Genomic DNA, 17,312 nt, shown 5'->3' with positions numbered 1-17,312 from the left:
TACATAACTCAGTGACAAGTTAATAAAGACTAGTAGTAAGTAAATAAATAAATAGAGAGAGTAGTTCGCAGCGTTGCCAGATTGTTCGACAGAAACAAGCAATCAGGTATATGAAAACAAACACAAAATAAGCAACTATTAAATAGCATACAACAAGCTACAAGCTGAAAGCTACAAGATCACAAGTCACCTTATTGTGAGCTTGTAGAATTACAGTCTATGGTAAAATTTTGGGTATTAATAAAATAAAAATAAAATGTGCGAATATCTTTAAACATGTTAACAACACAATCTGCTATGGGGTAGCAATTAACATATTTACAGGTGAGGTTTTGCATACATAATAAATGTGTGGGTCCTTGAGATGAAAACGTTTAAGAACCACTTGTTTTAAACATTTGGAAACCCCCCCCCTCAAAACGGCAACCCAACACGACATTGGTAAATGTCGCTACCCGAAGTCGCTTATAATAAGCAGACATGGCAAGCAAAAAACTGGACCAGACGCACCACTGCGCCCTCTGTAGGTGTTCCAGGTGTATTGCAGGGCAGCTGGGTGTCTGTCCCCATAGAGACCAGCGCCTACAACATGATGGACCACCACACGACAATACGTCTCCCTCATTCAGCACCACTTGATAGCAGAAAATGATTAAAAGAAGAAAGAAAAAACATGTCGGAAGAAAAACTCACGATCGGAATATCATCACGCTTGCTGTTCCTGACCTGGTGTTGTTGTGTTCGGATTAACTGCTGATCTGATCATCTCACAGTGATGTCCATGTAGCCTGCAGGCGGGGAGGAGTCCTCCGTTATTTCACTGTCAGGTGAAGTCAATGTTTTTGCTATTATTTAATTGACATGAATATAATAACAAGCCCCTCCAACACACACAGACACACACCGTCACCACCACCAGCACCCATTCGGTTTGGTTTTAGCTACAAGAGGGAAGAGGAGAGGGTCCTCAAATATACCCTGTTGGAGATGATGGGGGAATGTTTGTGTTTCGGCAGCATAACGTTTAGCTAAACGTCCAGACAGATTGCCAATGCTAATAGCCTATCTGGCTTTCAAGGGGTTAGTTTAGCTAACAGGACCGCTACACGCCATTATGCTAACAGTTTTAATGAATGATTGATTAATTGAGTATAGCATCCATGCATGCATGGGTGCGATACTTAGTCTATATTTAATACAAAATGACGATGCTTTTAGAGAAGGGTGGGCGTGTGATGTGACATTCATTCACAGTACAGTAGGCTGCTTGTTTGCTAGGAGGCCCTTATTATTGTTGTCGACTATTATAGATGTAATAATGTTGTTTTAAAGGTGTTGGTTGATTCCCTCATGCATATATTATACAGTATGATAGGTTTATATTTCGCTGTGTTGTGTTGTAGGATGGATGCTGGCGGCAGGAGGATCAGAGCGGACCCAGGAGGACCTGCAGCAGGTGACGTGGTGGATGTTCACATCGTGCCGCTGGAGATGTACGATTCTGCAAGAGCCAAAATAGACGCCAATTTCCGCTGGTTGTTTGCCAAAGCTTATGGCAAAGGTTGGTCTCAATTCTCTCTCTCTCTCTCTCTCTCTCTCTCTCTCTCTCTCTCTCTCTCTCTCTCTCTCTCTCTCCCTCTCCCTCCCTCCCCATAGAAGTGCACATTTGTATGTCTTTAAATGTTCTGATGAATTGAAAATGGAGGACCCTGATGTAAACAGGTCTTAGTGCTTTTTCTGGTCTATCCTTTGATCATAGCAGATTTTGTATTGACCTGTACTATCTTTTGAACTGTACCCATTCTACAAGCTGTGAATTAAAAAAAATCAATCAATCAATCAATCTCTCTCTCTCTCTCTCTCTCTCTCTCTCTCTCTCTCTCTCTCTCTCTCTCTCTCTCTCTCTCTCTCTCTCTCTCTCTCTCTCTCTCTCTCTGGAGCTATAACATTGACAGCACAATATGTCACACAAGCATTTCCAGACTAGTGTCTATGTATAGGCCCATCTAATCAATGGTTTGTTTTCTTGAACAGACATTTGTCATGTCACCTGCTGCGTGGTATATCATGAACAACATGTCAACATATATTAGATGCTAAACAGACGTCTGACTGCCAAGGGAAGAAGATTATTGCAAACAGTAATGTCAAGGATAACCCGCTGCTTCAGAATCTCATAGTCTCTGTAAGAGGTCCTAAAAAATATAATTTTGTGTGGACAGTTTGCCAGTTCTTGGGTTGAAGGCTATTGTCAGGATTAAAGCAGGAATTAAGTGGAACCCTAACCCTTGACCCTGAGTGGTATAGGGTTTAGGGTATTATTGGGGCATGGTGATTATGTGCATTGGAACTGATCCGATCCACTAGAACTAAGTAAAATATGTGATGTGTTATTCTAGGAATGCTTGACTACATGAAGAAGCTCATTCCACAGTATAATGAATGTTATTTATGTTGGCCAGCCAGCTACTGTTCTGAAGGGGCCAGACAGACAGTAATATGACTTTTAACACAACTCAAACACATGTTGTGTGAATACGTTTTACTGCTATCTGTATACATTTTGATCTCCCAGTTCAAGCAATCAGGCTCAAATTATGTGCATCAATCTCATGTGTCTGATCTGATTAATACTTCCTCTATACAAGCTCACAAGTCACAAAGCGTCACACCGCGACACGTTTGAGCTTGTAGATCTGCTGTGTTTGGTGTGCAACACTGGCGGACTGTAAGCCCAAACAGAGAGCTATTTCCTACAGTCGATGTCTGGATTATGTTAGTGGGATTATGTTGCAACGTGCTTGTGGAGGGTTAGGAAAGTGTTCGACCAAAGCTGAATGGAGAGAGACAGTAAGACGTCTGTCTGGGAATCAGAAGGTCGCCGGTTTATAGCGCGTCAACATTGATTGATTGATTTGATTGATTGGATATTTTAACAGTTTGCAGAAAAAGCACAGGAAAGTACAGTTCAATTCATGGTCTGCTAAAAGGATTTAAACCCAAGAAAGCCTATGGCTTGTTTGCATTGGGGTCCTTCATACTCAATTCATCAATAGTATCAATAAGATATATCTTTATATTTGTTGCATATTACATTATGATACAGTGGTAATAATAATAATAATACCAGACAGGATCTTGGTCCAACATTCGGAACACTGCCACAGTCTGCCAGAAATCTGTTGGTGAAGGCAGTTGCCACTAAGCATTAAGCAATGCTAGCATTGCTATTCATTCATTCTGTCTGTAGAATGTTGCAGTGCATGTCAATGTCAATGCTGCTTCCAATAATGCACCCCTGCTACGTTTCAATTCATGGGTGGGTGTCACTGGGTGATATGGAAAAATATAATGTTATTTTAAAGCACATCCACATCACCACATCACAATCCACAATATTATCACGATTCTTTTTCATGTCGGTTTTTATGGTTATTTTTCAAGTTACTTAACCTACAAAAAAGAAGGAGTAACAGACCATTTAGAGTATAGACCATTTAGGCCATTGATGTGAGAGTGGGGAGATCACAAGGGGCAAACCATCATTATGGGATTATAGCGTGGCTGTTTGCTGGATAAGACTGTTGTCTGTACAGGTTTAATGTCTAATTTATGCTCCGTCGCGTGACACCGTCGTACAACGAAGTCACATGTCGAAGTGTTTAATGGGATAGAAAGCTGCCTCAAGTACAAGTGCATTTAAATACAGCGTGTTTGTTTAGACTGGCATGTCTTATTGTGGCCTTTGGAGAAGCAACAATAGCCTCTATGATGTACTCCATTTTGGAAAGAACTCTTCCTACTTCCTTCACAGGTGCTACCGATCTGTTCCATTTAGTGTACAGTGGTTCTCAAACCTTTTCATTTACACACCTGTACGGGGCCATTCGATTTTTCCCCCCAAAATGGCGTATGCATAGAGCCTACCTGTATATTGTTCAGAGAGGTCTACCCGAGGGGTTCCCAAACCTTTCCATGCCAAGGACCCCCAAATAGTCTTAGCCTCTGCCCTATGGCTGCAGGCCCCCTATTGCCAAATGGCATCGCGACGCATTGTGAGCTTGTAGAGATCGGCTATTTTTGCCATTTTTAAAATGTTTGGAAATGTGAAACTATGTGAAATTATACTGTGCTCAATTTCTTTACATGTGTTATATTAGATATTTAGATCATCTTGAAAGTGTGTGTGGCCAGCTGCCGTGTTAAGTGGTTTAATGGGTTGGCCGGGCGCTACCTTTTTCAGGGCATGTTTAGTTGCGTTCCGCCTTGGAACAATGGAACAACTAACATGAACTTCCTATTTATCTGTATCACAGTGAAACTGAAAACGCCATGTGTTGGCAATAACTGGCTTCAGTTTAGAGTTAGATTTAGTAGTAGTACAGCGTTGTACCTAGGATGCAGGGGGGTGGGGCACGCTCCAATAGGTTTGCAGAATAGTCATGTATTCATTCAGCCACAGAGCATTTCCCTGACTGTCAGCTTGATCTGTGCCGATCGATCTGACCTTGTGTCTGCAAGAGTAGGAGCAAAGACACACATACGCACGCGCGCACGCATGCGCGCACACACACAGTCACACACGCAGTCACACAATCTCTCTCTCTCTCATTGGTCTAGCTCGGTACTCTGTCATATAGCATCATGTTGGTCCAGAATTGGGGAGTGGGGGGCGATTAAAGGTCTTCCCAGTTTCTAACATTGCATCACAAATTCTAAGGTATTGACATCTTCCTTTTCTGGGGGAGCTTTCCCGTAGAACATATACAGTATAAGCAAAAGTTGGAATCATTATTAAGTAAAAAAGAAATGATTCATCTTTCTACATTTAAGTCTGCATCTGCACCCAGAACCACAGTTACTGTGTAAGAGGTTTGACGTAAACCCCAGTACTGGAAACGTATATTACAAGATCTGTGCGGCATTTTGGAATGATCAACATGACCATGCTTCATCAGACATCAGCCAAAATGTCTATGTCGTGCATCCCTAGATTAAATCTGTGTGATCCAAAAGCGTGCCACGTACAGCCACACTACCCCGGCCATAACATTGAGCAGGGTTTGGTTTGTGGATGGGATTCAATTGTGGCCCAGCCCCCTGCTTCAGGCCTGTAGAATAGTTAGTGTACCACTCTCGCATGTCTGGCTGTCACTTCCTGTTAGTACTTTGTGGACAACGAACTAGGGTGGGGTTATGGGTATCTAGAGGACAGCGAGGCTTTCCCTGCTGGGTGGGTCAATCACATTATGCAGACGAGGAGGACAGCATGATAGGATGAGTTTTCCCCAGCTCTATACTGTACGTTAATGTCAGATAACGGTGTGGCCTCCATTTGTCAAATCACAGGGGCACAGGTGTAGAGACGGGTAGAATTGCTTGTCGAACTGATAACTTCCCATCATCATTATATCTGCAGTAACAAGAAAGGGGGAAAGACTAGAGAAGGAAAGAAACAGGAAAACAGGTCAGATATGTCAATATAAGCCGTGTAAAACATATGCATTTAAAAAATCCCACTCATGTGAAGTGAGGAGCGCTCTTATCATCATACGTCATCACATTCCGGCCAATCGCTTTTGGGGTCCTCACTTTTCTGTCCTCACTTTTTATCCTTATATTCCGTGCTCAGCCAATCAAATCATCCGGCGTCCACACCACCCTGGTTGATAGGGATACAGTTCCCATACCAGGCGGTGATGCAGCCCGCTGCCAGGATGCTATCGATGGTGCTGTTTGCGATTTTAGACTGTATAGAATTTTTCTACACATAATATTACTTCACATTTGTACCCATAATTTTGACTTCATCGAATGGGTAAACAAGTTGCAGCGTTTCAGTTTGAAAACAATATTATCACAAAGTTACTCTTAAGTAACCCGAGGAGTCACAAAATAGTGTTTGAAAGTGTTTAAATCGGGATTAGCATGGCCTAGGTATAATTAGAAGTTCTGTTGTCCCTGGGGGTCATCACATTTTCAGTCATGAGGTTTTATTTTTGCTTTATTCCACGTGTTTCTTTTCATTCCCCTCTCTCTCTCTCTTCAGACCACATCCCCGGGGACCTCCAGGACCCGTTCTACACAGACCAGTATGAGCAGGAGCACATCAAGCCTCCGGTCATCCGGCTGCTCCTGTCCGGGGAGCTCTACTGCAGAGTGTGTGGCCTGATCCTGAAGGCCGAGCAGGCGGCGGCGCTCCACAGCCACCAGGCGGTCATCCAGTCCCTGTCCAGGAAGGGCTTCTACGTCCTGCAGAGCGACGGCACGCCCGTCTCGGACGAGGACCTCGGCTCTGCTCCCATCAAGATGGTACGTATGCGGTAGAGACAATAGACTCTGTGTACGTCCACTGTCTTAAAGATGGAGTGCCGTGATCTTTGTATTTCTGTCCAGTTCTTCTAGTGTTTATGAGGTGACAGTACTCCATTAGACCCCTTGGTGTGGTTGTTATGTGCAATGATGACTTTGTATTTAGGGTTTCTTCCTGGAGGCTGAAACCTTGACAGTCAAATGTGCCAATGAAAAAAACAGTAGAGAAGGACTTTTACTCGGTTTTCTATTGGTTGGAAACCTTTATTGTGTGATTATTCTAAAGGCCACACTGGTGCAGCCTTTTGTACTATAGTGCAGCTCTCCACACATACAGTATCGGCATTATTAAATCTGCTTGGTGGGTTATTATAGCAGCATTGTCACTGTGTTTTTCCCTTCTACCAGCAGCAGCTTGAGAAATGGTAGGGGGACCATCTGCTGAAGCTGACCACCCTGACCGGTAGCCAGTTTCACAGTATGCAGTTGCTCCACTATCACTACAGTCAAATAAATGCAACAACACTACGTTTTTGTTATGATAATATAACATATATAGAAGAAGAATGTAAAAAACAATCAATCAATGGTTTGACTATTAAAATAACCATGCTCTGAAAATGTACGTTGGTCAGATGGGTCGGGAGGGGGGCTGTGAACGCTTTTGAGTTTTTCAAGTGGGCCCTGATGCGGAAAATCACTTGAGAATCACTGCTCTAATCCCTGTGACCAGGGCTCATCGGCATGTCGTCTTGTGGTGGACGTTTTTGTCAAAATACTTTCTTTGCCACGGACATACAAAATGTTTGGACAATAATATTACCAGAAACACAAGCTAGCCCTGAATGACCATAACAGGTCTGGGAGTGTACTGTACAAATGGAACCTAAATGGATTTGTTCGTATACACTCAGAGTGTACAAACAAAATAAATCGTTTGAACACCACTTAGCACTTAGTGGACTTCTAATGTGTCATATTAAATCAGTGTCCTACATACGAAAACTTGGAGACTGACATTCAGTAATTACTTGCGCAAGCAGAGCGTGTGTGTGTGTGTGTGTGTGTGTGTGTGTGTGTGTGTGTGTGTGTGTGTGTGTGTGTGTGTACGTCCGTGTCCTCTCAGCCCAGCATCAGGGACCAGCATCATTTGGTTACGTCACCAAGAATGGTGCTCTCTTATTGGCTGTTGACGGTGACACAATATATCATAATATATCAGTTTTGGAAGCGGTGATGCCAGTGGTGAGTGCACCGCTCTGCTTGCGCAAGTTGGCATCTCAACAGAGTGCATTGGCTCTTATTATCAAAATAAGAATATTATTATGGTGTATCAAAACAAATGATCTAATATCTAACATTTCCCACGGACAAGGCCAAGTCTTGCAACGGGAATATTTTGTCCATGAACGGCCATATTGATGACCCTTGCCTGTGACTAATTTAAGCTTTTACATGTTTTCTCAGAGTTCCCACATACCCCTGATCGACGCTCTGATGATGGCCTTCACAGCGGAGATGATGACCATAGAGCGGGTGGTGTCCAGCGTCAAGCGCTTCTCTAACTTCACCGCTTCCAAGGAGCTGCCGTTTGATCTGGAAGATGCAATGGTCTTCTGGATTAATAAGGTGAGCTGCTGTTTGGCCTGCATTTTAGTCTTTAGTTTTTTATTTGTTGACGAAATTGTCAATATATTTAGTCTTAGTTTTAGTCCTTTAGTTTAGTCATAGTTTTTATTTAGTTTATAACAGCAGGTTGAAAGTGGTTAAGCACTTTGAGTGGAGACATGTTGTATACATGCTGTCCATTTACCATTCATGACTATTAGGTGAATATGAAGATGAGGGAGATTACAGATAAGGAGCTGAAAGTGAAGCACCAGCTGATGGGGTCCCCTGTTCCCATCCACCATAAGGTGAATACTACACTGTTGCCATTTCTCTCCATTTTCATTTTCTGAAACAATTCATCACTTTCACTATTCGACATTCTCTTTCAAGTTAAAGGGGGTGTAAAGTGACGTGTTAAATACATTTCCATAGTGTAACAGTCATTGCTAACATACCGGTAGACTGTTTGTTCAGTAACAGTGGTCTCCCCATCTCTCCAGCTACTTAGTAAACATAATATTAAATACATAAAATCACAGTTTTTTCACAGTCACACCCCCTTTAATATATTCGGCTTCCAGGTTGTGTTCTTCATCTGTCTTTTTTGGGCTCTTCATTAATTTTGTTTGTCCGACCACCTGAGCTTAATTTTAGTTCATAGTTTCCCTAGTTAATGCATGTATAGTAAAACCATTTTAGAAATATGAAAATGCTTGGTTTGTTTAGAAATTACCCTTTCCAACGATGTCTTTGACATCTGTGTTTGCTTGATTTATATTCCGTCCAATGCTGTCCAATGCTGAAAACCTTTTCAGCGGGCGACACTGCTAGGGTTGGGATCCTTTAGGATGTTTAACAATCCTCGTTCCTCAACGATTCTCTCGGTCTGATTCCTTAACGGTTCACTTTAACGATTTCTTATAGGGGGTCCAAATGGACCCTTGCAGGTCTGTAACTCTGAGAGTGTACAAATGGAAACCTACACTCTCAGAGTTATGGTGGTCCATGAAATTGAAAAGTTTGAGAACCGCTGGTATTGCAATTGTAAAGCAGACGTGAAGTCCACACACCAGCTCTGAGAGTGTGATCAAACTGATTCCTGAAAAGGTTCCAAATGCAACGGATCCCGTTCCCCCCGATTCCTCCGGTTTCGGATCCCAAACCTAGGCCTCGCCGTACGACACAGTATATAAATCAAGCCTCATCCTCTGTTAGTGCATTTTGACCTGTCTTCTGCTGACCTTTCCTGTGTCTTCCTCATAAATTGTCCGTCCTCCTCCTGCCTGTTGGACCGATAGTCTCCCTCCAAATGGTACTGGAAGCTGGTACCTGTAAGTGCAACTGTCCTATCCAATAATCTCCCATCAGTATTTGCTGGTATATGTGTTTCCCTGTGTGTGTGTGTGTGTGTGTGTGTGTGTGTGTGTGTGTGTGTGTGTGTGTGTGTGTGTGTGTGTGTGTGTGTGTGTGTGTGTGTGTGTGTGTGTGGGGGTGTGTGTGTGTGTGTGTGTGTGTGCGTGTGACTGTGTGTGTACTGTGTGTGTGTGTGTGTGTGTGTGAGTGTGTGTGGGTGTGTGTGTGTGTGTGTGTGTGTGTGTGTGAGCATGCATGCGTGCATGCGTAAGAGAGAAACGTGGGCTCTATATAGTAATCAGATTTGTACATGAATAATGTGCTTGCGTGTGTCACACATTTATTTTCCGTCCTTTTTCTTTCTGTCTGTCTAGCTCGGGTAAAACCATGTAAGCCCAATATATACTGCTGATTGACAAGCTCAACGAAAGTTAATTTCAATCGATTGATATTTTGGCTCGAGCTTGTGGATCTGTTACTTTAATAATATTGTGTGAGTGTGACGCTGTAGAAGGCCGTTCCTTTACCCCTCCCCCCAAAAAACACAGAACCTTAAAATATGGAGTTCTGCCCGACCGCAACGATATACCTCAGGGTATGACAAATAGGCGGAAATCTAGAAGCATTGTCACGCATTGTGAGCATGAGGGTCTGCTATTTAAAACCTTTTTTTAAATTGATATTAATAATTATTTATTATTGTGATGAATCTCTGACCCGCGTCGGACCCGTGGTCCACAGGTGCGATACCGCAGAGATCACCTCTCGGGTCGGATGCCACATCACTTCCCCCTGGTGGACGACCTGATGAAGGACGTGTGTGATGGCACTGCTCTGCTGGCTGTGGTCCACTTCTACTGCCCAGCTGTGGTCAGACTGGAGGGTATGTCCTTCATAATACTTAATGTATACCTTATAGGAAAAACACGTTCAGTATTTGGCCACATTCTGAAACGGTTCTGAAGCAGTTCTACCATTCTGCTTCCCAAAGAGAGACACATTTAATTATAAAAATAAATAAAATAAAAACACGAGCACCCCACGTATCGCACGAGGGCAGTATCAGTATCTGTATATTGAATTCAAAACAGGCTTTTTCTTTTTGCAAAGTGATTGTCTGTCATTGTGTGTGCTATAATGAATGTACTGTCCTGTGTTTGTTGTGCAGATATCTGTCTGAAGGAGGTTCCCTCCATAACAGACTGTCTGTACAACATCCAGCTGCTCAGGGAGTTCTCCAGCGAGTACCTGAGCAAAAGTTGCTACCTGAAGCCTGAAGACATTCTCTACAGTCCGCCAGTACTGAAGGTGAGCCCAAATGGGTTTTGGTGGATCTGTTCTTCTTCAAACATTTTGAAAGGTTTTGAACATTTTATCTCATGCTCAAAAAGGGCTGCTGGGTTGAAAGTTAAAACCCATTTTGGGCGGGAACCCCTTTTGGTGTTAGCATTATGTTACGCTTTAGCTATTGAAAAATAGCAGATCTACAAGCTCGTAGCGCGCTACGAGCTTGTAGGTCTATTTTTTTTAAATCGAAGAACGACTGACATAGAAACATAACTTTTTCAGAAAACTGTCAGGATGTAGAAGACATTTTTAGATCTGATCTCAGGTCAGAATGGGTAAAAAAAACAAAAACATATATAGCGATGCATATCAGTTATCGGTCTCTAATGGTGATCATATTTATTCTGTGTTTACAACAGAACAATCTGATGGTGTTCGTCGCCGAGCTGTTCTGGTGGTTTGAGATCGTAAAGCCAGACTTTGTTCAGCCCAGAGACCTTCAAGAAATGATGGACGGTACGGGGATTTGTTTTACATTCTTTTCACGTCACAGTTAGTGACATGAATGTAGAAGTAAATGAATAACGCCCCTCTCCTCTCCCACCGTTCTCGCAGTGAGGTCACTGCTGCACCCTAAGAGTTCCCCCCGCCCCCACCTGCCCATCTCCAACGCCACCAAACGAAGTTTCCTGCCTTCATCGAGCTCCGCCGACATCGCCATGATCTCCAGCCCAGACCTCAGGTATTGTACTTAATGAGAAATATGGTCCAAGGACACACACACATACTGTATATCTAGGGCCGGGTATCGTTCAATTTCTTCTCAGCATCCATACCGATTCGATATGTTGATTTCGATATATGTTTTCGAACCGATTTCTCAAAGGAAAGCTATATGACACATTGAAATTATGATCATTAGTCCTGACGTCACTCGTTCATCTCCTGGTTCACGGAAGTTTTTCTCTATCGAGAATAACACTGGGTTTCTTAAAAACGTCTCATATAAGCATTGTGGTCCAAAAATAAACAAAGGGTCTCTGTGATAGTGTGTGTGTGTGTGTGTGTGTGTGTGTGTGTGTGTGTGTGTGTGTGTGTGTGTGTGTGTGTGTGTGCAAACCAGGTAGGATTTGTAAATTACGTCAGACTTCTGTTCAACCACTAAATGTAGGATGTTGTATTGTTTTGGCATATCGTCCACAAATGTTACTTTTCAGGATCCAAATTCAAAAATAGCAAAAGTAGCAGATCGACAAGCTCAAAACAGGCGACGCGTTTCAAGCTCTATCGAGCTTGTAGCTCTGGTACTTTATCGAGCTTGTAGCTCTGGTACTTTATCGAGCTTGTAGCTCTGGTACTTTATCGAGCTTGTAGCTCTGGTACTTTATCGAGCTTGTAGCTCTGGTACTTTATCGAGCTTGTAGCTCTGGTACTTTATCGAGCTTGTAGCTCTGGTACTTTATCGAGCTTGTAGCTCTGGTACTTTATCGAGCTTGTAGCTCTGGTACTTTATCGAGCTTGTAGCTCTGGTACTTTATCGAGCTTGTAGCTCTGGTACTTTATCGAGCTTGTAGCTCTGGTACTTTATCGAGCTTGTAGCTCTGGTACTTTATCGAGCTTGTAGCTCTGGTACTTTATCGAGCTTGTAGCTCTGGTACTTTATCGAGCTTGTAGCTCTGGTACTTTATCGAGCTTGTAGCTCTGGTACTTTATCGAGCTTGTAGCTCTGGTACTTTATCGAGCTTGTAGCTCTGGTACTTTATCGAGCTTGTAGCTCTGGTACTTTATCGAGCTTGTAGCTCTGGTACTTTATCGAGCTTGTAGCTCTGGTACTTTATCGAGCTTGTAGCTCTGGTACTTTATCGAGCTTGTAGCTCTGGTACTTTATCGAGCTTGTAGCTCTGGTACTTTATCGAGCTTGTAGCTCTGGTACTTTATCGAGCTTGTAGCTCTGGTACTTTATCGAGCTTGTAGCTCTGGTACTTTATCGAGCTTGTAGCTCTGGTACTTTATCGAGCTTGTAGCTCTGGTACTTTATCGAGCTTGTAGCTCTGGTACTTTATCGAGCTTGTAGCTCTGGTACTTTATCGAGCTTGTAGCTCTGGTACTTTATCGAGCTTGTAGCTCTGGTACTTTATCGAGCTTGTAGCTCTGGTACTTTATCGAGCTTGTAGCTCTGGTACTTTATCGAGCTTGTAGCTCTGGTACTTTATCGAGCTTGTAGCTCTGGTACTTTATCGAGCTTGTAGCTCTGGTACTTTATCGAGCTTGTAGCTCTGGTACTTTATCGAGCTTGTAGCTCTGGTACTTTATCGAGCTTGTAGCTCTGGTACTTTATCGAGCTTGTAGCTCTGGTACTTTATCGAGCTTGTAGCTCTGGTACTTTATCGAGCTTGTAGCTCTGGTACTTTATCGAGCTTGTAGCTCTGGTACTTTATCGAGCTTGTAGCTCTGGTACTTTATCGAGCTTGTAGCTCTGGTACTTTATCGAGCTTGTAGCTCTGGTACTTTATCGAGCTTGTAGCTCTGGTACTTTATCGAGCTTGTAGCTCTGGTACTTTATCGAGCTTGTAGCTCTGGTACTTTATCGAGCTTGTAGCTCTGGTACTTTATCGAGCTTGTAGCTCTGGTACTTTATCGAGCTTGTAGCTCTGGTACTTTATCGAGCTTGTAGCTCTGGTACTTTCGATACTACGTGAGATGATGTAGTATGATCAAGTAGGGCGTTAATTTACGGAAAAACAAAACTGTGGAGATAAGAGGTTTCTGCCTGACAGCAACAAAATTAAGTCTAGATTCGGTTCGTCTGTTGTGTCATGACAACTGTACTGAAAAGATGAATAATTAAAGATGAGCTGAGAATGATTTTTGTCAGGAATATAGAGATGAGAGCTTCAAAAGCAGCAGTTTTGGTGTGTGACCTATACAGTATAATCACCAGCTTTGTTCAAGCACTGTAGCATGAAGGCAAAGTTGAATTTTATGAGGACTCTCGGTGGCATTCACAGAGGTCTGTGGCTGTGCATTGGTACTATTTCAGTGGTTTATGACTTTAACTGTTAAACCTTTTCCCTAACAGTCACAAAATGACAACAAGCTCGTCTCACTCCTTACTGCCCCGAAGACAGAGTCAACATGTGATGCAAGAGGATGACAATGCGGGTAAGATCAGCGGTATTTAATAATAATAACAATGATAATAATAATAATATGATACTATAATAATACCTGAACTTGGGATGTCTAAGGTTTGTGAATTCATTCCTATCTTTGTGCAGGACTGAGAAACAGGTCCAACTCTCTGACACGTGTGGACGGGCAGCCTCAGGGCCCAATGCTGACCAGAGCAGATAGGAGAGCGAGGTGAGCCATTCACTGGTACTACTCACTATAGAGCGCCGCAGTCCCCGCCCCCTTTCAGAAAAGCGAGTGGCCCAGGAAGTGAAAGCCCCATGCATTCTGCCATCGGCACTTTTAATATAATTTATTTAAAGACGGTTACGCCGCGGACAAAGCCAATTCGGATCGTGACGAATCATGACAATGAACACAATATTTTGGGACGATCAAATCATTAGAAAGAAGAAAAGAAAGTCAGGAGACAACACTATTTGTTTTATTTTTCGTCTTATAAATTATTTGATCGGCCCAAAATATTGTGTTCATTGTCATGATTCGTCACGATCCGAATTGGCTTTGTCCGCGGCGTAACCGTCTTTAAATAAATTATATTAAAAGTGCCGATGGCAGAATGCATGGGGCTTTCACTTCCTGGGCCACTCGCTTTCTGAAAGGGGGCGGGGACTGCGGCGCTCTATAAGGCATTGTTCACAGTGACTGCAGGCAAATACCAATTGCTACTTAAACCTGATCTTTGGGACTGACTGGCCACACTGTTAAATAAGTGTTCGGATCTGATTTGTGTATTCAGACAACGACAGAGGCATGAGTAATCTTAATTTAGAGGCATGAGTAATTTTGGGATTACTGGGATTTGAATCACATTTTAAACCGCCCTAGGAATGCAGGCTTGATGAAACCAATCTGATTCCAATTTGGACAAGCCAAAAAGAAAACTACAAAAAAATAAATGAAAACGATTTGGGCTGCCCAGTCTTTTCACAAGAGTGTTTCAAACTATTACATCACATTGTCCTAACATTTGTGCCACTTCCTCCATTCCTCCCACGCCCATCCATCCCCAGGCCTTTATCCCAGCCGGTTCCCTGCGGCCTGTATCTGTCCCTGGAGGGCGGCGGCGACGGGGACAGTCTCAGTCTCACGCGATCCATGAGTAAAGACAGCCTGGCCTCCAACATCATGAGCATCACCCCCAGACACATGCTGCTGGGAGGAGCTTCCCCCCACCTGCCCCCCACGTGCAGGCTCAACGGCCAGGGCCTGATGATGGCCAACGTACGCATCGAGGACGAGGAGGAGGAGGTGGAGGAAGAGGAGCTGGTGGCCATCATCCACCCCGCTGCTCTTCGTCCCCGACAGAGTGTGGAGGTAGGCCGGCCAGGTGGTAGCAATTGTTACAATAATCTCGAAAAAACGACAGTCTTTTGAGATTTTCGTTCATCTGTTGAAAGATAGCGGAAATAGCTGACAGTGCGACGCCGTGAGCTTGTAGATCTGCTGTGTCTGCTATTAAATTTTTTATTTGGTAAAGATGAAATTATTAAATATATGGCCTGTTTTGGCCATAGTACATTGTGTATTTTGAATATATCGCATCACATTTTGAATATTGGCACCATTAATTGTAATTGTCTATCATTGTGTGTAATATAATTAATAAGTTTCTTCTAATTAAGCCATTTCTTATTAATATGTTCCAATGCCAACACAATTCAATCATTAAACGCAACTATTTGCATGACAATTAATCGTCAACTACAATGTCATTATGGCGACAGCCCTACGTGGAGGCGGACGTGGAGCAGGATGAGCTGGACATCTACCATGGATCCTCTCAGAGTTTGAGTGCTCGCCGCTCTCCCCGCTTCGACCGCCACCTTGCTTATGGTGCCGCCGCCCCCCGGTCTCCTCGAGCAGACGCCTTCTATCTGGAGCCGCTGATGCCTGCCGTCCCCAAGCCGGCCAAAGAGAAGAGCATCAGCCTGAACAAAGAGGAGGAGTGCGGTGAGAGTTGTGCCAGAGCGCCGCCGGGCGCCAGGAGAGCCTACGCAGATGCCTGTAGCTCTACCCAGAGGAGATGCCCGCCTGCGGCCGCCGACTCAAACAACCTCAAAGGTCATTTCACTCCTATCGCGAAGGCGGAATCGGCCTTCAGGCCGCCCGCGGAGGGCGCTGTGGGACCCGGTCAGTCGGTTTTTAAACGGCCTCCGGGGTTCTTCCTTCACGTGTCGCGAGAGGATGTGAATCAGGCGGAGGAGGCCCTCCCCGGACAGATCTGTCACGGGGACATCCCCACTGCGTGGAAAGGGGGCAACGATTCGGACTCTGAGATAGCCGACATCGAGGACGAGGAGGAGGACGTGGAGGACATGGAGTTCATGACGGAGGAGAAGTGCTTGGAGGAGGAGGGAGAGGTGGAGTCAGCGAAGTTAAAAGAGGACATGAAGGTATGCGAGCGTGACGACAAGGAGGGCGGCAGCGGCCGCTCCAGCCCCTCCTGCCTCAGCACAGCGTCCTGGGCCAGCAGCTGCAGCGTCGCCTCAGGCAGCGTTGGCGTCAGGATGACCAGCTTCGCCGAGCGCAAGCTCCACAGGATCAGCTTCCACGGCTCCAGCACCAGCTGCTCCCAGAAGACCACGCCCGACGGCTCGGAGAGCGCGCCCCATCTTCTCCTGGGAGGCTCACTGAAGGAGTCTGGTGTGTTTCTTGGCAAAACAGGGGTGGCGACGGGTCACCTCGCCATGCCCTCGGAACTAGTTCAGCTGCACATGCAGCTGGAGGAGCAGCGGCGCGCTATCGAGCATCAGAAGAAGAAGACGGAGGCCCTGTCGGCGCGACAGCGGCAGAAGTTAGGCAAGGCGGCCTTTCTGAACATAGTGAAGAAGGGCGGGGGAGGAGGGAAGTGTGACACCTTGCCCCAACCTTTGAAACACTCTCCGGACTTGGTCATAGCAGCCGCCAACAAGATGAGACCGCCGCCCTGCAAGGACGATTCCTGGCTGGATGAGCTGAGGCTGCAAAGGAAGGCAGGGCAGACTCCGCGGAGCGGACAGACGGGCAGAAACAGACAGTTGAACACAGACGTGATATTCCAGGATGGTGAGGCCGAGGAGCCCGACGTGAACAACTGCAACCGCTCCATAGAGGTTCTCAACGACGCCATCAGCTCCATCCAGCAGCAGATAATGCAGCTGTCCTTCCAGCAGGACCAGATGATGAAGCAGAGCCTCACGTCGCCTCCAGGCCCTCCTCCGCAGCCAGTACCCCCCGCCAGCACCGCCATGCTCGTGTCAAGCCCAACACTGGCCTCCGGCTCCGCTTCAGCAGAGCTACCAAGCTCCACAAAGTGCACTGCTGCAGACCCCCCTCCGGCTGCAGTACACTTTGTGGACTTTGGTGGCACCGGTTGCGTACCGGCCCGCCGGCCGCCCAAGCTGAGCTCTGGCCAGCGCAGCCCCAGGACTAAACCCTCACAGCTGAAACTGGTTCAAGAAAACAGCAGGGTTTTGTCCACTAAGCCCAGCATCTCACCCAGAGATCGTAAGCTTTCCACCAAAGGAGGCGTTGGTGTGAATGGCCCAGGCACTGACGCCAACACGTCTTTAGAG

At 45.0% G+C, this 17,312-nt stretch overlaps 1 protein-coding gene across 1 annotated transcript in view; it reads left to right on the top strand.

Annotated features, from left to right (window-relative positions):
• Positions 1-706: 706 nt before the first annotated feature.
• LOC308309436 (calmodulin-regulated spectrin-associated protein 1-B-like) overlaps positions 707-17,312 on the top strand; it is a 24,795-nt gene continuing 8,189 nt past the window's right edge. Inside the window, exons 1-14 of the mRNA XM_080755276.1 lie at positions 707-827; positions 1,404-1,561; positions 6,050-6,312; positions 7,780-7,941; positions 8,142-8,228; positions 9,222-9,254; positions 10,018-10,159; positions 10,445-10,584; positions 10,983-11,079; positions 11,179-11,305; positions 13,643-13,725; positions 13,842-13,926; positions 14,769-15,072; positions 15,483-17,312. The exon at positions 15,483-17,312 is cut by the window's right edge and continues 318 nt beyond it. Coding sequence (XP_080611402.1) covers positions 1,405-1,561; positions 6,050-6,312; positions 7,780-7,941; positions 8,142-8,228; positions 9,222-9,254; positions 10,018-10,159; positions 10,445-10,584; positions 10,983-11,079; positions 11,179-11,305; positions 13,643-13,725; positions 13,842-13,926; positions 14,769-15,072; positions 15,483-17,312 — 3,510 coding nt within the window. The 5' untranslated portion in view covers positions 707-827; position 1,404. The remainder of the gene's footprint in view (positions 828-1,403; positions 1,562-6,049; positions 6,313-7,779; positions 7,942-8,141; positions 8,229-9,221; positions 9,255-10,017; positions 10,160-10,444; positions 10,585-10,982; positions 11,080-11,178; positions 11,306-13,642; positions 13,726-13,841; positions 13,927-14,768; positions 15,073-15,482) is intronic.

The sequence above is a fragment of the Protomyctophum bolini genome, assembly GCF_963924005.1.
Source record: "Protomyctophum bolini genome assembly, chromosome: 22".
NCBI classification, from domain to species: domain Eukaryota; kingdom Metazoa; phylum Chordata; class Actinopteri; order Myctophiformes; family Myctophidae; genus Protomyctophum; species Protomyctophum bolini.
This window is presented reverse-complemented; position numbering and strand designations above follow the sequence as displayed.